Here is a 24,440-nt window from a genome sequence, read left to right as displayed (position 1 = left end):
ATTACACACAGGTGGATTCTATTTATCACCATCAGTCATTTAGGACAACATTGGATCATTCAGAGATCCTCGCTGAACTTCTGGAGTGAGTTTGCTGCACTGAAAGTAAAGGGGCCGAATAATTTTGCACGCCCCACTTTTCATTTTTTTATTAGTTAAAAAAGTTTCAAAAATCCAATAGATTTCGTTCCACTTCACAATTGTGTCCCACTTGTTGGTGATTCTTCACATAAAATAAAAAATTTATATCTTTATGTTTGAAGCCTGAAATGTGGCAAAAGGTTGAAAAGTTCAAGGGGGCCGAATACTTTCGCAAGGCACTGTACTGCAGTTTGTTCAAAGTAGATTTAGATACCCCAGCAAGTAGAGCATTACAGAAGTCAATTCGAGAGAACACAAATGTGTTGATCAGCTTTTCAGCCACAGTTAGTGATAGCATAGGGTGTAGTCTAGCGATATTTCTGAGGTGAAAATGTTTTGAAAATATGCTGAACGTGTGGGTCGAATGTTAAGCCAGAATCGAATACCACCCCAAGGTTTTTCAATTTAGACTGAAGCTCTAGTGCAGAAACATATGCAGATAGGGTTACAGGATTGGCTTTACGAAGTTGATGGGGGGTGCCTAAAGCATGACTTCAGTCTTGTCACAATAAAGATGAAGGAAATGTAGTCATCCAAGTTTTTATGTCAGAGATGCAATTAGATAGAATAGAGACAGCCACATCAGTGTCAGGCTTGGTATGGATGTATATTTGAGTATCATCAGCATAGAAATGATAGCTGAGGCCATGTGATCGTATAAGCTGACCAAGTGGAAACATGTAAATGCTGAAGAGCAAGGGGCCCAGTATTGAGCCCTGAGGAACAACAGACTTAACAAGACCAATTTCAGACCTATACCCATTAAGAGAGACAAAGTGAAAGCGATCAGTTAAAGATATAAAATATCTTTACTTGTCAGGATCCCTAAATTATTTAATAATAACCTAGAAGTTCTCCAATACATTGTACTCTGTAATGATTTGTAACTGTTAACATGTGTTGTTATTTTGGAGACTACAATTACTTGTTTTTCCTAAAACTAACAGGTGCACTATAGGGTGTTACCACTTATTCAGTGGTTAAACAAATAAAGAAAACATGTATTTTCTGCTCAGTCCAGTACTGTGGACAATTTATTTCTTTATAGAGCATTTACATCTTTCTGTATAATTAGATACAGTATGTCTGCAGATGTCAAGGGACCACATTCTGTGTTGCATTTGGCAATCTCAGAAGGAGCAAATGCATTTTACTTTCTGGCACTACTGAGGGGAGATTAGTGACCATTCCTCCAGTCAGAATTGCTCTACGTCCTTCAGGCCCTTTGGGCAATTCAATTATTTATGTCAAATATGATTTGCTCTGTGCTATGACATTATGGTTACAGTTTAACATTTTTTAGATTTTTTAAGCAAGACTCATTATCCAATATGTAACTTGTTCTGTTATATGTTGCATGTTATCACTGAAGTTACAATTAAATCTGGAGGACACTGTTTATCAGTGGGCCAGCTCTCAATGGGATTCCCCACATGACATTTTACAATACCTCCATGCACCTTTGTAATTGGGTAGGCCTTGGTCAGCTAGGGATACATTGCCACAGGACAGAGCTTATAGTGCTGTCAATGAGAACTGCAATGCTCCTCCAAATTCTTCACTGATGTCATGAGCTTTGTTACAAAGAAGAATTACCCTTCCACGGCGTCTTTTAAAGAAGACGATCCTACTGACCCAGGTACGAAGTTCAAAGTGGTACTGTAGGATGAGATGATGCTGCGGGCACGAAGGTCAGATGATTTATTGTGTGTGTGACAGGTCTCAGTAGTGCCAATAATCCCCAGAATGCTGAAGAGCAAATTCCCTGCAGCAGAAGACTGAGGCCTTAGTAGCCTTAACAGGTTGGCACAGAGTAAGATTATGTGATTTACAGGTACTAAAGCACCTAGGTCTTTAATTGGACTTCTCTAACGTTCATCTTGCTTTATTATAGACTGCATTGTGATCTGTAAAATTTATTTTTCTTTGATTGTGAGTATATTGTAATATCTTCAGGTGACTGAAAAGTGTCTTTTAAATAAAGTTTGTGACACTTGGAAGAGTTAACACTTCTAGCTTCCAAACAGAGAGGATGTTTGTTGATATCTGGGGGTCCCTTGAGCAGAAACAATTGTAAAGTTTCTCAGTATACAGTACCTAGGTAAGTTGTGGGTTAATGATTGCAAAGGAGCAGGACAGAAACAGACAATATAAGATCACATTAAGAGCGCAGAGAAAAGGAGGAAGAGACAAGAAGCAGGCAACAAAGAAGAGAGAGGAGTCCCAAGGAGTTAGGACTCGAAGCTTGCGCCAGGCAAGAGCCCCTACTTCTTGATCATCCAAATCAAACCTAACTGGAACTACTGTAAGTATTTGAACCTTGTTAGAGAGAGCATGCTATTCTGTTTTTTTAGGGAACTTGGGTCTCCTGAGTAAAAGATACAGTACCTAAGTCAGAAATGTCTTTCCTGATTAGGGTGCATTTTACACCTAGGGATACAGGCTCCCATTTATTTTGTAGCATCTGGGGTGCAGAGAGAGAGATTTAACTGGAGGTCGCTTTGTATTAAGTTAGTAGGCAGCTCATCTATTATGTGACCTCTGTAGGCATTAAGAGTTTAATGCTTAGTAGCAGTCTGGGGTTTTCTGGGTGACCAGAATGTTGACCTCTGAAATGCCTGTTTGTAAATACTGTACATAGAGTAACTTGTGTGCTGTATGTGTTGTGGTATGTAGTGTAATTTGTGTTTTGTCATTGTAATAAATATTTGTTTAACCAAGTGTGCCTGGATTATTATTCAACAAAGCTGTGCCAGAGAACAAAGAATTCACATGCCTCTACTTATATCAGCCGCTCGGGTATATTTCTAGAAATTACTTACAAGTGGGGGGTTATATAATTATTTCACTTATTGATTAAATTGTTCAGTCAAATCCTAATTTTCACCATTTTCATAACCCCCCATTTTTAGAAATGTAGAAAGAATAAAGAAAATGTGTGATAAAAGGAGAATGAGTGTGGTGAAGGGGACAAAATTATTTCCTCAATCATACACTAGAGGGAAGCAATGCATTTTTCTGCCTTACTTGGATTAGATTACTCAGTTTTTGGAGCTGTTTCATGTTGAGATGGGAGCAAAGTCTAAACGTTCTAACATAAATAACATTATTTTGTCTTGGGAAACTGCAATCCACTATGTGAAATAAGATTTCTATCAGAGACTCAAAGGTTTTATTTAATTTTGTTCTGGATACATCGTTGGGTGGCATGGCGGCACAGCAGTTGGCATTGCTACTTCACAGCACTCGAGGCCTGTCTTCAATTCCAGACCTGGAGTGCCATCTGTGTGGAGTTTGCATGTTCTTCCCAGGTTTGAGTGAGTTTCCTCCAGGTGCTCCAGTTTCCTCCCATAGTCTGAAAACATTCTAGCAGGTTAATTGGCTTCTTGGAAAATTGGCCCTGGTGTGAGTGTGCGTGTGGCTGTACATGATGAACTACCCCATTCACGATGTACCCCGTCTCCATACCCATTGCTTGCCGAGAACCTGAATTGGAAGAAGCAGACAGAAAAATGACAGATGGATACATGCACTTTATTCCATAAAAGAAGCTGCAGTGAAGCAGATTTCATGATGTCTTTGTCCGTTTTCATGTTTGGCTTATTATTTCTATGACATAACAAAGACATTATTGTATCCCATGGCAGATGTTACAACATTCCATAATTCTTAAAAGTAAAATAATGTTGTAACAAACATTACTATTAATGTTACTACAAAAAAGAGTAAATGAAAATAATAGCAATTACATTAAATGTAAAACACAATCAGATATACATATTATTTAATCTGTAAATGCCCTGATCATCTAGTTAACTGTTTACTAGTAACAGCTTCCTTTAACATTCAGCAAAAATAAAAATGAATACAGCTGAATAATAACATTCAATGGCACTCATTTTACCTTATTCCATATGTTAAAAAAGATAATCCCTTGAGCGGTAATGGTGGAACGTTGAAGGTAATTGAAAATTTCAGTAATGTTGATAAGTGGAAGTCAAACACTACAATAATTATCACATTTGTTAAAAAAAACTTTACAGAATCTGAAAACATCTCTAACCACTTAGATGGGTCAAAAACAAATATAGTGATGGTCCAATGTAACCATAATGTCAAGGTCTCATTACAGGGAGAAAACATTAGGTTCTGACCTCTGTGTCATCAATTTCATATCATAAGATGTGTGTTTTAATATATGGAAAAATTATGTATGTGGTCAATGTTAACCATTTCCATAAAAAACTCCATAGTCCCAGGGTTGTTTTAGGAAGGTCAAAAAGATGTTACCTAAAGTTGAGGTTGGATGGTCAGGAAGAAATCAGCTGAACCTCAGGAACACTGTAAATGCAACACGTGCCGACATCAATTTAGTTTTGATTCTGAATAGCAGGAAGTGTTATTATTGTTTTACTTAAAGCTTAACACAAACTCTCAACTGTGCTGGTTAAATGAAACAGATGTCCCAAAATTCGTATTAAAAGAGACATTTTATACCTTTGTCTTTTGGTCTGAGAAAGAGGTTTTGCATAACCTCTTAATTCTTCTCAGCAAAATAAGAAAAAATAAAATGAAAGAGACTAACCACATTAGAGAGCAGGGCCTAAAGCACAGAGACCAGTAGCTGTTCACCTCAATGCTGTCAAGTACTATGGTGCACCAAGTCAGGAAGGAAAGACGATGACGTGCACTTCCCTGCATAGCTTTTTTTAAACCAAAAGATCTCCCACAGGGGCTGCTCAGTACAGAATGTTTTTGATCTTCAGTACAGCTAAAAGGTAAGCTTTTAATATTTTCCTAAAAAGACATCTTCTACGAGTAAACTAGTTTGATTGACCCGATAGTTTGTGTTTGATATGACCATTTTGAAGATTGTTTTCAAAGGCAGCTCAAATAAAAAAGAAGCTGCTGGAAAAAGTGTTCAACTCACTCATATCACAATTAAGGATTATTGAAATGACTTACTGTATATTGTTCTGTATGTCTGGCAGGGTGCAGACACTGTTCATCAGTTGTACATAAATAACTTTTGTCTGATAAAAGGACTTTGAGGCTGCCATTGAGTGAAATTTTGACCACAGTACTCTAATAGGAAATTAAATTTCTGTGATTGGCTAAGCACCCTGATAGGATCATTTTTAGTATTAAATGGGGATACTCTGTATTTCTTTCTTCAACTTCACTTCATCGCTGTCCTTCATTACAGCCAGCAGGATATTCATGGAATTGAAGGTGCTCATTACCAATTAAATAACAGATAAAGCACATTTTTGGACTGGACTGGCCACTGAAGTAGTACAAAAGTAGCTGTTTTGTGTACTTCTTCATAGAAGGCAACGGCTTGTCTGAGTCGATCTTTCTTTTTATGTTTGTTTAAATCAGATTTGTTCATTTCAATCCGTGGATTTTATTAGTTTCCATGATACTTACTAAACTCTATGCCCTTGCCACAGTAAGGGCATACAGTATATGTCAGTACTTAAATAAGACAATTCAGTATGTATATTAGGTTTACCAAGTTAGTGTCTGCATTCTATGTATATAAGAATTTACATTCCAGGATCAGTATAGCAGCCTTGTTGTCTTTAAAAGAGTTCCTTTATTTGCAATGCATGAAAAGGATTAAGAGAAAACATGCTATAGACTGTATAATACTGTATATACAGTATATTGTACTGTATATGATTATGGTATATTATTAGGTACATGATTTGTTTTTCATTTTTGTTTTCATAATGCATCTCAGACCATTTTGTAAGATTGCAGCCTTAGATGTTTTTCTTTTTCCTTTATGGCAGGGTTCTAAATTGTTCTCACACCATTAAATAAATCTGTTAAGCAGGCTGTAAGCTGTGGTTTCTAGTTTAAACCTCTCCCCGTAGTAGAAATATTGTGCAAAATGACTGTTCACAGTTTCACAGTTTGCATTATGACTTCAGAGTCTCAGCTTTCTTCATCAGATGAGACACTACCCTTCCAGCAAAATATCTATGAATAGAAATAAAAATGTGTTTCGGTCTTTCGATTATGTGAGTAAACTGCATGATGCTCATCTTTCTTTTGCCTTGTTGTATCCTAATATTGCTTAATAAAGGTCTTAAAAACCTTGACTGAAAAACGAATGTAAAAAACTAATTTCAAAAGCATTGTTTAATAAAACATACAGTATGCGTTTATAGCCGATATTAATTGCTACCTTAAAAAGTGTCATGACTGCCAGCCTTAAAGCAACAAAATTTGAAAATAATGCAAGCGGCTGAATACTGGATTGAAACTGGGAGATGTAAGAAAAGAACACAATATTAGCAGGTTGCATTTATGAGGACAATATTTGGTGTTGCTTGCTAGCACCCTCTATGCATCAGTCCCACTGAACTATACACCAGGACTGTGAGATAGGAATAAATCAAATCTGTTATGCTGCACTGCAGTTCTTGTCATTTTGTTTATGTGCCTTTCTTGACAGCAGGTCCGCCTAAATGCTCATTTAGTCAACTCTTCTCTACCTAGAAAAGCCTTTCTCCCTGTTCAGCCTTGATTCTGTTAAAAGGCTTTTCTAAAAGAAGGACTAGTTCTGTGGTAGCCTCTAAGTATAATACTGTTGCAACTGCAGTTGAACTTTACATGAAGCTGCTAATTCCCATGCAACATTTCTAAATATAAAGAAATGGTTGAAGGTTGCCACCCCAAGTGTAAACTTACTCTTGACCTCAGTAAGGAAGAGAATAGTAGAAGTAATAGATAATATATGATTTTATCTTATGCACTTTAGGATTTTACTCTGGCTATAGAAGCATTCCTACCCTCATTTATACTGAATCCAATCAAGAAAATTGAGCATCATGCCATGATGAAAAGATCAAATTAAATTTTAACTTGGAATGTTTCTGTGATGTTTTCTACAGTATATTATAGCAACATTTTCAAAATGTTAAACTTTGACACCAAATTTCCAGTGCTGTCTGTTATATCTGTTTTTTCTTCCACTGACCAAATACAAACTTGAAGGCCAGGGTTAAAGAGCATGAAATGTAATTGTGAAAGCTCTCATTTTGTGTTGAATCATGGTACACAAAGATAAGTCAAGGGAGCTTTTATCTTCCCTTTGCATGGGAGGAATCACAGTGCTTGATAAGACTGGTCCTTTTCATGAGTACGTATTTACATAGCTCACAATTATGGTGTCAATGTGTGCCTGTTAAAGGTATTGTGAACGGAAATTAATGCAAAATAATCTGAAATTGTTTTACTTCTGTCTCTTTTCATAAAACTGGAGGGAGAATGATAAGACTCTTGTTCATTGAATGACATTCATGAATTACAATTTTGAACAGAGGACAGGCATTTCTTATCCATTAAGGCAGTGAGTGTGTGATAATGGAATCTATGGCAAAGATCCGGAGCTGGGTACCTTCTCTTTAATGGGCCAAATGACCACATCATTACAAAATCAATGCAGCAAACAAAAGCCAGCTTCCTCTCCTTCTATCCTGAGGTACTATTATGAGACTGCTGATTAAAGTGCCTGATGCACTTTTATATTTCCTTCAGAAAGCAATATTTCCTTTCTATATTTTTTTATTTTTTAAGGTCTTGACATGGTGGCAGATTTCTCCATCTTCAGAAACAAATCAGGACTAGAAAATGCCCTAGTCTGCCTGTAAACGAAAGCTTATTTGGCTTTCAGAAATACCACCTTTGGAGGAAGCATCATCTTTCCAGAACTATGTGGAGCTGGGCAGCTGTTTGTGGCAGAAAATGAGATCTCTCATCTGTAAGAGTATAAGAACACAAAGAACTTCACACCTAACTTCAAAAGGAACTTTACAAAATTCAAATCCTTGGTATAAAGAAGATGTCTTTCACTCTGCATTTATATTGTTCCAATGAGAAGGCTCTCTGCAATTTTCAGAAAAAAATCCTGTGCCTTTTTTCACCTTTGTAATTATAAATCTGTGTATCATTCTTTCAAAACAAAAATATATATATACACAACCAGAAATATAATTCACTTGCTGGAAACATGGACTTAAGTTTCCTGAAGGAACTGGAAAGGGAGAAGGTTCTGGAAGTGCTCCAGAGAGATAAGATTCTCCGTGCATTGGAAGAAGAGAGGATCAGGTAAATGATTTTTATTGGTTTATCTGGAGTTCTGTCTGATAAAATCATGCGCAACAGAAAATAAAATGTTAATAAAATTAATATTGCTGTTACTGATGGAAAGAATTTAGTATTTGAGGAAATAGAAAAATGTCAATAACTATAAAACCAAATGTTTCACCCCTGATTCACAAGAGCCCCAGTCTAGTAAGTAGTAGGTCTCTACCACCGGTTCCTAAAGATTAGAAACATTTGTAAGTTATTGATCAATTAAGTAATTAACTATTGTCCTCAAGGGATGATGGGTATTCAGTTTAATGTTTCATATGATCTTTAAATTACTTTAAGCAAACGCATTCATTGGAGTATTGTTTTTTTATATTGGTTGTTTAAAGCTTACTTAAAACCTGCACCTCTCCAAATCAAGCCTTAGTTGTCAGATGTTATCCTTAACTATTGCACACTTTTGGTTGAACTTACTCCTCAGTAGAAGCTCTATAAAAAGCCAGATATACTGTAATGAGAAATTACATAATGACCAAGATTAACAACACTGTATCTACAGTACCTCTAGTCTCTACCTGTAGGTGATATATAATTTCAGAAACTGTTATAGTTTAATTTATGGGTCAATTAAGCAAATAGAAATACAAAGGTATGAACTTCATCAGAAAATTGTTTAAATCATTAAGTGAATATTATGCTTGTTTTTAACAATTAAGCTAAAATTAGGTTCGATCATTATTATCAGTTGAAATTTATCCAATAAGACTCATAAATCCTCCCAAGAAAAAAATCTAGCAGACAAACATCAAAAAACTTATTTCAGCTGTGCACTCTAATTGGAAAAAATGAAGTGCTCTGAATGTAAATAATATATATTTTTTATCTTTAAGGCATTGCAGAGAGGCCAGGATAGACTTCATATGTTCTTTTTTACTAGTAAGAATTGTCAGTTGCATTGAACTAGAATACCAGCTGTAATCCTAAAATAGGTTGACCAGTAACACAAACAAAGAGAGCATTGCAGCAGTTGGGGCTGTGTGAGAAAAGGTATAGATTGGAAAGAGATAAGAATGACCTGATCTTGTCAGTATTCTTCATGATACAAGTATATCATTATTAACATGTCACTGAAAAAAGGAAATACATTTACACATTTTTATTATCAGAAGCACACAGTATCTCAAAATGTTATGTTTAGAAAAGAGCAATTTACACCATAAAGTATTTGTAATAGGGCTGAGGAGAGTATGTTAATTACCCAACGTTCTTCCTCATTCCTGTCGTGAAATAAAATTACATCAATTCCTGAAAAACTAATCTCAAACAATTTCGTGCGTAATTGAACGGGGTGTGCGATGAAGTGAAAAATTTAGGAATTTACTTTTCCAGAAAACTGAAGTCGGAACTTCAGGAGCTACGTCGAAAGGGTGCAAAGAGCTTCTCCCAGCATTACAGCGAGAAGAGCTGCGCCCGCTGTCAGAGGCCCCTGGGGAAGCTATGGAACTGCGGGGCCGTATGCAAAGGATGCAGCCACCGCATCTGCAGCAAATGTCGCATCGCCATCACTGCCAGAGTCTGGAAATGCACAGTCTGCTACGCGTACAGGTGAGCTCAGTTAAAATGCGCAGCTGGCCAATATGAATAAAGTCAAGGAACTAATACAGCCTCGTCACCAACAGTTAGAGGTTTCACAAGACATCCACGGAAAGTGATTCTGACGAGTTCTATTACGAACAGCCCTTCCTGTTCTTAAACGTATTAATTGTATTCACACTTAATCCCCTAAATTAAAACTACAACACAACAAAAAAGACAAACGACAACTCTTTTTTTCCCCCTGCAGAGAAGTTAAAATAAGATCTGGCGAATGGTTCTTGGAAGAAAGAGCAAAGAAATTTCCCATCGAAGCAGGTTTGTTTATTTTTTTAACGCAGTAAACAGTAATAATGTAGTAATTTGGTCTTTTAATTATGTAGAGATGCGATGGATTAATTTACTCCCACTATATTAAAATTTTAATGTGGTTATTAATGATCAATCAGTCAGAATGACAAGTAATATCAGCCCATATTTTAAAAACACAGTTTATTAATACAATACATAAACATGCATATCAAACCAAACAAGTAATAGCATATGAAATTTGCTTTGATACCAATGGCTGATTGTACAATCAAGAATCACAAAGACAGGAATTATAAAACATCTAAACAGGAGTTAAACATCTAAACATATCTATAAAATTTTCATCCATCCATTTTCATCCATCCATTTTCTAACCACTTCTTCCATTTCATGGATTGTGAGGGTGCCGGAGCAAGCAATAAACACAAGACAGGATACACCCTGAACAGCATGCCAGTCCATTGCAGGGCACACACAGACACACACACACACTCACAGCAGGGCCAATTTTCCCGTCCGTCTTCGGACTGTAGGAGGAAACTGAAGCACTCAGAGGAAACCCATGCAAACATGAGGAGAACATTCAAACTCCTCTTTCCTTTTTGGTTGGTCATTTTTTGGATGATTTTCCAGGGCCTGCTGCTGGGATCATTTATGGTGCCTGATGTGCAGACACAGAGATGTCAGTGGCTGGGCATCTATAACTAAAAGTTAAAGTCCAGACACAGGACATGTACAGTAGTTTATGCAGAGGCCTGGGTTTATTCACTGGTCAAGCCAACAGAAAGATTAGAAATCTATAATAAAACTTAACTCCTAGTTTAATTATGTGCTTTGCTGCTACATTGTAAGTTTGTATACATTTTGAGCACTGTTTAATTCAATTTAATTATGGTATTTGTCTGACATTCCAAATGAAAATCTCATCTAACACTGCCAAAGCTTAATCTAGAGCAATGAGCTATTTGAAGACAAAATTGCAGTTAAGAGGCTTAAGCTTTGTTTTAATTAAACAGCGATTTTAAGTGACAATAGGTACTGAGATACATTCACTTTAAATTGTGAAAGAATGTAAGTTAGTATGTGGCTGCTTTTGCTTTGGAGGCATTAATTGAGCTCACTGAGCACTGCATGAGCATTTTAGGTGCTTTTCCAAGCCTTTGCTGCAGCCACTTTGGCGTTTTTGCCCATTCGTGGGTTATTATTATTTCTTCGGAATGTAGAATATGTGCAGAATTGGATTTAAAATCGAGAGTTTGACATGAGCTGTCAAAGGTTTCTTTTTTTCCCTCCTGAAAAACTACTCGGTTACTACTTGGCTGTTTGTTTTGGGTCATTATAATGCTGCACAGTGCAACATCACCCAATATGGATAAAAAATCTCTTCTTGTAAATAAGCATACAGAATGTACAGAAACACCACCTCTTCCTTCCATGTGAAATAGCATTTATCAGGCTTATTTAAAAAAATGTCTTCTCTTCATAACAACAGTAATGAAATTTATCCAGAAATGAATCCATTTGGATAATGAATCTGTAAATCACTTCTCTGATCTCGCAGACAAGCAGGAGACGGTTGGCGAAAAGCTATTAAAGTCCTATCAGAGATTAAGGTAAGTCAAATGAAGTTACAATATCTACTCTATTAACTCTAAGAACTGCATTAAATAAAGCAAATCTACCTCCTTCATGTTAATCACTTAGTACTAATCACAGTTTCTGGGAAGAGGGTATATCATTGCTACAGTAAAACTGGTATTTCTGGACAGAAAAAGTCTGCTATCAGTGTTACATGATGCTTGTGGAAGGGGGCTATTTGTAAATTCAATGTGTAGAGCTTCCTACTTTAAGAAAGCATTGCATTACTATTTTCTAGGCTTACTTCTTCAGATCTCAAAAACTAAGGCAAGGGCTGGTAGATACTGGGATGGGTGAACCAGATTGCTGCTGTTAGACTGGGGACACTGCTATAGCAGGTGCAGTTCTCTATTGTAATATAGAGGTGAAATCCATGTAGACAAGTTCTAAAAATTGCACTGTTGTGAGCAGTCCTAGATAAGGCAGTGTTTAAATCTGGGCTGTCAATGCCCATTAACACCTGATGTTACCAACCAGATGTACATGTTTTCTCTTATCTACAGAGAAAACTACAAAGAATCTTCATCTCTGTAACTAAGACAAATAGTATTGATTTTTAACTCAATACATGTAGGAACTGAAATGTCCTATTGTGTTTTTTTTTTCAGTAATATATCCATTGTCCCTCCTACTCCACCACCATTTCTGGAAGACACATCCATTTACTTGAGCAAAACTGGAGTAAGATATTGACAAACTAAATATGTTATGTATTAAGCTGCTTAATACATTATGTATACTTAATATTTAATTAAAATAACTGTTATATAATGCTAATTCCAAAATACAGTCAATTATTTAAATTAATGAAATTAATTATAACTGGTTTATGCCTCACTTTATACTTCCTACATTTGAAATAGCCTTACACTGTATATCACAATGCCTTCCATTCCATTTTTATTTTCAAATTTGCTTCTCAAATCATTCTAGTCAATCGCCATATTAAGAAATGAGAAGGTCTTGGTTTTGAAATGTAGTTCCACCCCCCCCACTATTAGTAAAGTAAAATATGAAAGCACAATGATTCCTAAAGATTTTTTTGTGCTTATCATATTAAGGACAACAGACAAGCAGTTTACCAGTACTGCATTTTATTCAGTATAAATAATAAATTCAGTTAATAAACCAATAGCATTATGCCAAAGTGATTTGATCTCTGTCTTGTGGCATGATCTAGTTTAGGCTACTGAATAATGGAGTACTATAAAATCTAAACAAATCTTAATTTGTTCAATATTCCGAATCTTGCAGGGACTTCAGAATTCAAAAGGATTCACTAGATCAGTAGAAAACCTCTTCCTATCACTCACCACGCACATGAAAAGTAAGAGCTTTTCTACCGTACATGTCTTTATTTTTGAATGGCTCTCGTCACATTGTCATGCAGACATTTCAACACCTTGTTAATGATGCATACTGACAACTGTGTTTAGTAAACAATCATTCATTTTGGCAAGTAATCCCAATAGTTAAACTCTAGTAAATTACAGTAACTAATTTAATTAGATCTGTATCATTAAGATATCCCATTCTTAAAGACCAACAAATAAGAGTATATTTACATTTCTAAGAGTATACTGTAAATTTAAATGAAAGTACAGCCTACAGTATGTCCATTCACTCCCTTTCTGGCTTGTGGGAATCTTGCTTCGTTAGATCTCACACACAAAAAAAGCAATGTGAAGTGTTCAGTGTCGCATTAGAATAGTGTTCTTTGTTCGCTTGGCTTCAGAACTCTCCAAATCTCAGAATGACGTGACAGTGGACCGCTCCCTCCTGACCGCGGACTATGGGGAGAGCCCCAGGAAGGAGCGCAGGAGTTTGTCCGACCCAGCCATCAACAAGCCAGCACCGGTAAGAGAGGGAACGAGACATCCAAGCGCATTCATGATGTTCAAAAGAACCGCTGGACTTGTTATTCCTAGTGAATTGCATAACGCAAAACAAAAAACACCCAAGAATAAAGTGCCTGAAAGGATTATGGAGCGTTTAGTCAAAATGTGGCTTAATCCACTTGGCTGTGATCTAACCTCCTGGCCAGAGGACGAGGAGGCCAGGACCCCCAAGGGGTGGAGGTGGGATGCAAAAAGGTGTATGCGAGGGACACATACAGTATTTATAGTGTTGTAGGAGAGGAAATGACATCGGGAGTGGTTGCTAATTACCGACAGCAGAGTCTGATTGAGTTTGGTTGTTGTCATCCCTCCCAAACTTCTGTTACAAACTCCATTTCGTGTGCAAATTTCCAAATGTTCCCACAGAAATAATAATATGATTGTCTTAAGATGTGATCAGTGTTCAGTAATGCAAAACACAGGCTTGCTTGAAGAAGAATAGGATTCTTTGGTCTTCCGAGGAAGTACAGAAGTAGAAGTTTATCATGTGCATTTCCAATTAGATTTTTCTTCCTTGCTTCATGTCCCAGGGAGTATTTAAGATTTAAGCACAGTTAATTTATAGTTAACAGATTCAATGCTTTGCATGTTTTACATAGATTTTTCCTGATGTCCTTAGAAATGCATTGATCGTGCGAGATCCCTTTTCTTGAATGTGATTCGTAGACGGGAATCTTCAATTAACAGATTAATTTACTTATCATATTCGACTTCCAACAATGCCAGTCATTTAAAAAATTTAATTTTCAGAACACTGTGTTTTTCAAGGTGAAAAAGCAACCTCCAATTCCTCAGTGTTAATAGAACACCAGAGCTGAAAATGTCTTCTTGGTGAGGAAATAGTTAACCGCATTTGCAAACAACTAATACTGGTATATTACACATTTAAAGAAACACTCATTAAAATTTTCCTACAATAAAAAAGCAGTCTATAAATATGTTCAGGTGGGTAGCTGCATCAGCATACGTAGGCTGCAAAGGAACAAGTAATAGGTTTATTCCATGCTGAAAAGAGAAGAAAGAAAACAATGTTTTGGCCATGGAGCCTTCTTCAGGTGTGAGAAAGACAGGGCAGTAAGCAAAGGTAATGTAGTGGGAGAACAAAAGCTGGGAGAGAGGAGGAGCGAGAGGCGGGGGCAGGGGACAGAAAGATAGGCCAATCAGGAGGTGTGAAGAGAGGTGTGAAATGAAACCTACAATGAACAGAGAGAATTTAGAAGGAAATTAGTCTGTCGTTGAGAGAAGGGGAAAGGTGTGATCCTAGCTGCAGGATAATTTTAGTTTCTGTAGTCTTTCTGATGTGGGAGTTAGGAATCCCATCTTTGAGAATACAGCCGGAGAGATTAGTGTGATCATGGCCATCAGAGATGAAATGAGAAACAATAGGCTTGGAGAAATCTTTAATCTTCACAGCTCTAAAATGTTCTCTGAAGCGGTCTCCGAGTCTCCTTCCTGATTCCCCAATGTAAATGGCTGTGTAATTTATTTTATGACAATTATATATAAATGTTCCCTCCTGAACATATTGAATTAGTTTTAAGAATGAAACAATACTGGATCTACACTATAGCTACTCCCTACACTGTAAAAATAACACAATTTCTTTACATTTATGCACCCAAGATTTACAATTTGACATTATACAATTTCCTACCTTTCTGCTCACATAACATCTGCTACTGTGAATATTGAAGTTCAGAGTCCATTTTGTTTTTCAGGATAATGTCAATTCTAGTAACTTTTTCTTTATAAAGGTGTTTTGAAATGTACTGTAGTTTTCTCCATCATATTACTGTATGTTGTTGGAGATAACTGATAGCTGTTTTTTGGTCACCCTAGACTTTAAAATAATTGCTCTGCTCATGTTGTAATGCTTTTCTTTACCTGTGATGACCACTTTTGTTTTTCAAGCTACTTTATTTCCCTCTGTGCCTGTTGATTGTGGTCTGCGGACACAGTTTTTCTTGTAATTTCCTTTTCAACCCCTCCTTGTGAGAGGTACTTGTGGATAAGTGATCATCATGCTTTATTTCCTTCATTCTTCCCACAGTAACTTTATTACAATCACATGTACTGTCTGTAGTAAAAAGTCAAATATACTTTTATCAGTTTACAAAAATGACATTTATTACAAAACAAACATTTCATGTCAGTTCCCAGTTCATGTCAGAAGTGTATTAGATACAGTAAATAAGGTTGCTGGAGGTACAGTACAAGATGTCATCCGAGTGATCCAGAACTGTCCTGAGGGGCCTTAAATGAGTGTGGTGTTAGATATGTACTTGCAGGTGATACAGTGAGCTCTGTTGCAAGGGGGTGGTCAGAAAAGAGGGCCCCGATGGAGGGATGATCCTGTAGGATGGAAAAGCTGTCTTTAATAGTCCTGGGGATAAAAAGTGTGTTGGGGTGGTGGGTTTATAAATGAAAAAAATTCACAAATGTCATCACTGAGTAAAAAGACCTGGGTGACTCACCAGCTTCCCCATAAGTGTATTCATATTTTTTGCATATTTATGCAGCAGAAATATAACAGGTAATCAATGACAAAATATCTATACAATTTATGTAATAATGTAAATTGATTGATAATTATCTTAATTATAATTGATCTTTGATAATTTGAGAATTGTTATTGAGGGTACATGGAACAAGCTACCCAGTGATATGGTTGAAGCTGATAGCTCTTTTCTGAAGAAAGCTATTGGCTAAATAAGATCCTTAGATCAACTACTTAATGAGCTACAGTACATGAGTCGAATGGGCACTTCTCGTGTAATCTTTCTTATATTCTTACATTGTTCTAACATTACTGAATCTAGGTTCTTGGCAGCAAATTTTACAGTATTTCCTTTAATTGCATGCTAGAATTTCATGTAAATGAACTATCTTGGATGATACGCTCTTTTTGTCACAGTTGACGAAAGTTCCCAGCCTTCCCATCCTGTCAAAGAAGACCAACAATAAGGAAGATTTAAAGTCAAATGTAAATGAAGGCAGACCTACAAGCCATCTCTACTCAGAAGGAAAGAAACGGGTCAGTTCTTGTTAAAAGTGCTTATATCCAGACATTGGAAAAACACTGTGAGAAAACCCCCCAGAATATACAGTATGCTACTTCTAGAACAGAGTGCATGCTGTTTTTTTTATCTAAGGTTTGATTTGTTTCATTGTTAAAAGATGGTTAATTTATTATTATGTCCTCTTTTCATGTCTCATATTTAGGAAAGTATATGCAGTATCAGCAGCACTTGCACAGAACTTGGAAACTTCGACAAAGCCAGTGTAACGGGCGAGATTGAGCTGTCCATTGCGTATAATTTCAAACTCTCCTGTTTAGAAATCTCCATTAGAGCATGTAAAAACCTGGCCTATGGCGATACAAAGAGGAAAAGGTGCAATCCGTAAGTTAACAAGTGTGCAGTTTGCAAAATGTGTTTTTAAAAGTTTTATTACTATATTCAATCTTGGATCCAGAATTAGGAAAATTAATCTTGAGTTTAAATTAAGGCTGGAATGAGTAACCTGGAAGCCTACAGTAAGTGTTGAGTCTACAGAAAAAAACAAAGAATCCCCAGAGCCAAAAGAAAGTTCCTGTTTTTGGAAGTAAATGAGTAAATAACATATGAAATCGAAGAAATTCCTGTTTAAGTGCTTAGCTTGTAACTACTTATTAGTTTGCAGGTCTTTAAATTAATATAAAATGAAGCATATTATAATTTTCTTGCACCTTCAAATGCCTCTTCTGTGATACGCAGGTATGTCAAGATCTACCTTCTTCCAGACAAGTCTCCTCACAGTAAATTGAAGACGGCAGTGAAGAAGAACACAGTGGACCCAGTTTTTAATGAGACTTTTAGAGTAAGGAGATTTCCCATTGATAGTCATGTAATATGTAGATTGTGTAGTTAAAGTTTGATGAATAGCCTCATATTTTACTAAAATGTTGTCAAAATCATTAAAATTAGTAAGCTTAAGTTGTCAAGTCTAGTCATCTTTAGTTTTAATTGCCTTTTGGGAAACATTTTGTTGTTGTTTTTCAACCACATCATTGCATCTGATGAGTTAAGAGAGGTTCAGGATTGAGGTTAATTTCTAATACCGTCCATTTCCTCTCTTCCACACACACACACACACACACACACACACACACACACACACACACACACACACACACACCTCTCACCTTCTGGACATCCCTTTGAACGTCCCTTTTCCCCCACTTCCCCTCTATACCATTGCAGCCACTCCCTGGATCATTTTTCACAAATATGAGGTGTTTCTTCAGCCTTGTCCTTACAGTCAGGCTGCCATTTTGTCAGCTAGGAAAGAAACCAAATACACATACAGTATGGAATTCTTTGTCACCCTCAGTCATTAAACCAGACCCCCTCTATTTACCGTTCCCGAGATCTCACACAGAGCTGAAATCATTCAGATCATTTGTTTCATTTATAACATTCTGGTTGCAGAAATATACAACACCATTCATCAGATATAAAAGGTGAGAAAAGCATCATCATGGTAAGAATTCGTTATGCCCAGTTAGAATTGCCTCATTTCTTTTTGTTGTCTGACAAATTCTTTTGCACCTCCTGTGACTTAAAACAGTACAACATAGAGCGTTCCCAACTGGAAACAAGAACTCTACAGGCTTCCCTCTGGCACTCTGGAACACTGAAGCGCAAGGTATTCCTGGGAGAGGTCCTCATCTCTCTGGATTGCTGGAAATTCGAGGACAACTCCACTCAATCCCACATCTGGTACCAGCTCAGTTCCAAGGTAACCCCGAATACTTAACTTTGCTTTTACACCATAATACAGACCACCACATCACTTTTCTCACTCCTCATTTAATTACTCAGCTTAATACAACAATTTGTTGTAGAATAGTGACCTAAAAGTAATGGTTTTGTTATCACTGTGCCTTGTTTTACTACTTTTGCACAAACTACAGTTGTCCCCGAGTACACTGGACTTGATTTTGCAATTAGGAAGATAATGCGTCTACATATTAGCTTCTTTTAAATGAAATAGCTCTTTTATGAAAAAGCTCAGAGAATATTTGAGTACCTCACATTAGCTATAAATCCCTAAGCTCTGCTGGTATTTATTCTTTCTTTAAATGTGTGCCTTAGTGGTTCAGATTGCAGTTCTGGAGGTCTGTAGGTAACCATGCACTACCTAATTATTGGAATAACTGAATTAGTACTTTTACTCAGTTCTTAAGGAGCTTAAGTTACAAAGAGACCTATAACAACTACTGGACTGCAGTTGTCTAGGAATGGAGCTGTACACTTTTTTTATAATCCTTTCTCTGAATAAGATAAATAATATATTTACAGTGGTTTAAACTACTGAGACGTTTAAAGGGTACTGCATAGTTAGGAAAACCAAAACAGATGTTTTCTAGTAATTGTTTTTGGATAATATTTGATTATACAATATCAATAAATCTATTATTTACAATTCACAATTTTTCACAGACCACTTTACAAAATGATATTGCAGTTGACTCCTCTGTGCCTGCATAGTACAACACAGTTGACCGTGTGGGCACAGACTAAAGAAAAACAAAAACTCCTAGGGGACTTTAATAAACCTCTGGGTTTCCCAGGCCTGATCATTACTCCCCCTTCTAGGTATCGAGATTGTGATGCATTATTTCGAACAAATTAGGGCTTCTTCTAATCACCAGGGAAGAGCCAAACCGCTAACCTTTACTTCCCTACCATAGCTCTATATCAAACCCCTGATAATTAGTTCATTTCAGTGTTAGTACTGTAATATTACTTACAGTATATAGTGTGAAAAGTCCACTGTTCATTTGATTAAATTTAGCCCCAACCTAAAATCACTTCCTCATGTGCTATCTATTTTCAAAAGTATAATCATTACTCAGCTTCCTCTGAATTTTGTTGAAGACATAAACCGCTACAGCTCAGAGAAGATCCTGCTTCTTTTAGATCTGATTACTTGGTTAAAGTGGTTATCTCTGACCAGCCTGACAGGTATGAAGAATGTGTTCCAGAGCAATACAATGGAGAACTCGTGATAAAAGTCAAGTTCAGTTCACTGCCACAAGGCTCTGGCATTCACTTTGGAAAGGAAGGTAAATTATGAAATTATTTCTTCTTCCAGACTAACTGTCATTGCAAACTGGTGTATTTTAATATATCTGGTCAAGTATCAGTTTAAATAATAGAAGGCTGAAATGACATAAGAAGACATTTTAAGATTATATAAAGATTAAGAAGCTATATATATCTTTTGTTGACAGATGTTTCTTTTAGAACTGCACATAACCTTTGGTAATTTTAGCACTGTAATGATGATTCACTTCCTGTCCGATACCTGCAGTTTTCACTAAGTGATTACTTTGAAGTTGGCCTAAGCAGCAAAACTTAATTCAAGAGATTTTTTATAGTCAATTTACAAATACACAGTAGTACTATAATAGCTTTTGTAATGGGAAATCAGCATTGTTGTCATCTTTTTAAACCGGAGCCTCCAAATTTCAGTCAACTTGACTTTATCACTGTGAGCCCCTTAAAGCCACATAGCACGAGGACTACACATGCTTTCCTTTGTAACATTACACTTGTCAGAAGCATCTGCTATTTTGTCCATTGCAATTCCCTCAATGCCTGTAGGTGGTAGGTTAGGATCGACTGGTGGAGATATGCAGTTCTCCTTGACAGTACTGCAAGATCACAATCACTTAAATTGGTAATTTTTGTGCAGAAATCCAGGAATAAGCTAACACTCTCAATCGCATAACCCTGGCACAACTTGCCCAACATTTTATGCTGCCTCTTAGACAATCCTTGTTACAGTTAACTAGTAAAATAGCCCATACTCCAAACAGCAATGCTGCAACCGTGAGAGTGTCCCTATCAGGGGTTCTTCATTTAATCTGATCGCTCTCTTTACACACAGAAAACCAAATTCAGATGACCGATCTTGGTCAGCTGAGCGTTCTTATAATTGGAGCCAAAAACCTCCCTTCCTTGAGGCCAGATGGGACTGTCAACTCATTTGTCAAAGGGTAAAAAAATATAATATAATACTTGCTGAGCTTTTGTGGTATGTCTTTTATGGTTTGTTAAGAGGAGTGACTTCCTGTTGACAACATGTGGTGGTTGATGTGCAGGTGTCTCATTCTGCCGGGAGGAAGAGAGATAAAACAGAAAACCCCTTTATCGAAGAGGAAGGCCTGCCCCCAGTGGAATCACCCAATGGTATTCAGTGGTATTTACCAGGCTGAGGTGATGGACTCCAGCCTGGAGCTCTCTGTCTGGGATAGTGCTCCGTTTGGCCGCCCTGATCGTTTCCTGGGGGGAGTCCGATTAGAGAAAGGTAACTTTGGATAACCTGTCATTCCCTGACCGCAGATAAAGATTACACATTCAAAAACCCAACTACACAGAGTTAGAAGTTAGACTAGCACTTAAGACAACACTGCAATCTCAAAAACATGTCTGACCTAAATATCCACACTTTTTTAATGCAAGTAATAATAATAATAATAATAATATAATAATAATAATAATAATAATAATAATAATAATAATGTTTCTTTATTATCCCTGTACAATTTCTTGCATTAGGAATTCGTCTTTTTTCGCATACCCCAGCTTTTCTCCAAGGAGACACAGACACACATTGTGGGGCCGTGACTTTGCTTATGAGCAGTTCTGGTCTTGAATCATCTTATATTCTTAAAGCAGACAAAATTGTTGAAATCCAAGATTGTAAAGGCAATAAAATAGAAACACATATTGACTAGTGTTTTCTACTGTTGTGCATTCAGCTGTACGAAACCAGTTAAAATCTCTTCTGTGAAAATATATGAACATTATGATAATGCTGGCAATAATATTGGGAGCATCAAGACACTTACTGTACAAATTAAACATTTATTTTCCCCTATTTTTAAATGCTGTTCCAGAAAGGTTAAAGCGTTTCCTGAGACCGCTATCTTTAACGAAATATGACTTGCTCAGACAGAATGTTGTGCGCTCTCATTTTATTTACAGCTTAATTACTATCTAGCTTTTGTAGTTAGTAGTTATTGATCCAAGGATCCCATCCAGCCATTCCTTGAAAGAAACGGCTGTTGTTGTTGAATTAAAGTATATTAACACTAATGGTTACACCTAACGTGATTGAAACAGATGTAATACATTCTGTTCACCTTTGGTTACATTTAATTGCAACACTGTTAGAATGAGAGGTAGCTTGTTAGATAAGTGTTTTATCACCTCCCTTTGCAAGCTTCTGTGAAAAACCTTCTCAGGATGTTGTGGGTAAATGTTGACGCGATATTTTCCTTTAGCAGATACTGCCGGCATGTCTTTTTCTTCAGGGCTGCCTTGGCAACAGTTACTGAGGAGACCCAACACTTGGCATGACTTCACCTTGATCATTCAGCCTAATGTGAACATGACAAAGATGTAACTCATTTTTCCACCAGCCCCCCCCCCCAAGGACAGTCACCCAAGCTTGCATTTTGAACTCCATATACAAAGTATTGGCTGACCAGCACAGAATTTAAAGAAAATAAATGTTTTGTAAATTTGTCCTGAAATGTAATGAAATTGAGATATTATACATCTGTAAATTTGTACATTGAGAAGAACGTATGAATTGTGTTTCATCATATATTTTCTTTCCCAGTGTTGAATGTAATATGTTGGTCAACTTGCTATGTAACACCCAAGATTATTTCAGATTGTATTCTGCATTTTAGGCCATTTTTATTCTAATTGAAGCATAAATGTTTTTAGTCTACTTCAAAATAACTTTTCTTCCTTCAGGAAAAAATTAAGGAAATTCTTCAACAGGGCTCATAAAATAAGTTTTTGAAAGTTTGAGGATTTGGGGATAGTGTATTTTCCAGTAGTGTCAACTTCTTGGAAAAAGAGATCTAGATCAGTTTTAATTTGTTCTGCATTACAATTATTTAACATAACTGTAACACCACAGTATAGAACATTTCTTATGAGTATGAATACTTCTGGACAAAATAACTGATCCTATATAGAGAGAAAGGAAAATACTTGGCCAAATAAGCCTCTATTTTCAAAACATTCTGATTGGAATTTAAGGGTTCACAGTTTTGTTGAGTCATATCAGCCTTTTAACGAGGAATCGGATTGAAAACTCACATTGTCTTCTCCTTCGACTCTGGCTTTTGTTTGACAGCATTTCCTTCAACCCATGCTTGTATTAATAAATCAAGTTTAAGGATGTTTTGTCATTGAAAATGTATGTACACCCAAACTTTTGAAATTAGGATATGGGGGACCACTGCGGTCTGTGCTTATATACTACAGAATACTATAAATCGCAGGGTTCCTTTTTGCTGTTCAGAACTTACTGGAAGCTGCCTTAAGAAACACTGAGTGATGGAGGATTCAGGAGACTATCAGGAATTCATCTGTTTCAGTTCCCTCAGTGAAATAGAGGACTGAAGAGTTGTACCACGGGAGAAGAGGAACTGAAGATCTTTGGGGACTTATCTCTGTGAAGGACTGTTTTTTGGGACTGAGCAGGCTTCTCTGAAAGGGGACCACCAGTACATCTTAGAAGCCTGAGGAGTTCCAAAAGCCAGCAGCGGCAAATCACTGAAATGTGCACTCCTTAAGTGATATACTGGCTCAGGGAAACAGGTTGTGCCATTATTCATCACACTCTGAAACTCTGGATATGTAAGATATTAATTGCAAAAAAGGGCTAGGTTCTGTGGACAAAGGTATTCACATAATTACTCTACAAACCACTTCCTGGAAATTTCCAGTAAGTTTCCCGAGTCAAACACAAAAGCCAATGATGGTCTAAAACAGAAAATACAACGCAGACTGAAAAATCCTGTATTTAATTCTGATGCACATCAGCCAGATGAAATTCCTCAAGCAATTATTAGAACAAGCTAGACAGATAATGCAGACCAACATAGGGGCAAGTGTACATGCAGATGGAAATTGCATTTTTTTTTACTTAATAAAGGACATATAGTTCATGGACATAAATTGAATTAATAGGGGATGAAACGTTCCCACTGCAGGAAAGATGATGTTTTAGTTTCTTTTAAAGGTAATTTAAACAGCACTGAAGAAAAGGCCGTTTAAGATAATGAGATAGCCAAAAACAGCATGAAATTGCAAGGAATATTAGTATTTCATTTTAAAATATGTGGAAACAAGTATATTGTGAAACTAGAAGCGCTACATTTGCTAACATCCCGAGTTACTAATGGCATGCTAAAGGAAAGGTCTAAGATTTGCACAATCCACAAAAGAAACGCTATTGTATTTAAACATTTTTAATGTACTACTGTACTACTTTAATGTAAGAATCTGAATGCAAACATTTCGATTCTTGAAAAACCAAATTCGTCTTCATTTAATTTCAAAGTGCAGATAAGCTTGATGGTGCAGATAGATTTGACGGTCCCATTTCCAGTTACAGAGTTTTGAAATATTCCTGCTGGTGACCACAAATGACTCAACAAAACCTCAGAGAACTTAGATAACTTTCCTTTGCCTTTTAAACAGGATTTTCTCGTTCATTTGTTAACCCAATCACTATAAATGAGAACAGTTATAAAATTTTGTGCTCAAAACGTAAACAAACCTGACTACAACATGTACCAGTTTGTCAGTTAATCTAAAGATGAACAAAACCAACCAGTCTATTAGTCACCGTCAAAACATCACCACGAAATCAAGTAAATCTAAACATTTTAGTACA

At 36.6% G+C, this 24,440-nt stretch overlaps 1 protein-coding gene and 1 long non-coding RNA gene across 3 annotated transcripts; one reads left to right on the top strand and one right to left on the bottom strand.

Moving 5' to 3' along the window:
• Positions 1-3,299: 3,299 nt before the first annotated feature.
• Positions 3,300-4,817, bottom strand: LOC148674826 (uncharacterized). Its single transcript, XR_015935405.1, has 2 exons — positions 4,727-4,817; positions 3,300-3,627 (listed from the first exon to the last, which is right to left on the bottom strand). It is a non-coding gene; the product is annotated as an uncharacterized LOC148674826 (long non-coding RNA).
• Positions 4,818-4,832: 15 nt separating this feature from the next.
• Positions 4,833-23,709, top strand: sytl3 (synaptotagmin-like 3). 2 transcript variants are annotated; one of them, XM_088625497.1, is made up of 16 exons: positions 4,833-4,919; positions 7,732-8,262; positions 9,637-9,852; positions 10,091-10,158; positions 11,714-11,765; positions 12,399-12,471; positions 13,045-13,117; positions 13,526-13,647; positions 16,603-16,722; positions 16,911-17,089; positions 17,444-17,546; positions 18,297-18,467; positions 19,689-19,797; positions 20,625-20,733; positions 20,839-21,044; positions 22,027-23,709. In XM_088625497.1, exons 2-16 carry the CDS (start codon positions 8,165-8,167, stop codon positions 22,143-22,145), a joined length of 1,818 nt encoding a protein of 605 aa, XP_088481623.1. In that variant the 5' UTR covers positions 4,833-4,919; positions 7,732-8,164; the 3' UTR covers positions 22,146-23,709. The 2 variants fall into 2 exon arrangements, with proteins under 2 accessions (XP_088481623.1, XP_088481622.1); XM_088625496.1 differs by having other exon boundaries at positions 22,024-23,709.
• The last annotated feature ends 731 nt before the right edge of the window (positions 23,710-24,440 follow it).

The sequence above is a fragment of the Lepisosteus platostomus genome, chromosome 3 (assembly GCF_059453375.1).
Source record: "Lepisosteus platostomus isolate fLepPlt1 chromosome 3, fLepPlt1.hap1, whole genome shotgun sequence".
Taxonomy (NCBI): Eukaryota; Metazoa; Chordata; class Actinopteri; order Semionotiformes; family Lepisosteidae; genus Lepisosteus; species Lepisosteus platostomus.
Note: the sequence above shows the minus strand (reverse complement) of the source record. Positions and strands in the feature narration are given on the sequence as shown.

What these genes read in the sequence shown, in the direction of transcription:
- sytl3 (XM_088625496.1), top strand. Translation starts at nt 8,165, where the DNA reads ATGGACTTAAGTTTCCTGAAGGAACTGGAAAGGGAGAAGGTTCTGGAA. An exon ending in CCATCAACAAGCCAGCACCG is followed by an intron (nt 13,648 to 16,602) that starts GTAAGAGAGGGA and finishes TTTTTGTCACAG; the next exon opens with TTGACGAAAGTTCCCAGCCT. An exon ending in ACTCAGAAGGAAAGAAACGG is followed by an intron (nt 16,723 to 16,910) that starts GTCAGTTCTTGT and finishes TCTCATATTTAG; the next exon opens with GAAAGTATATGCAGTATCAG.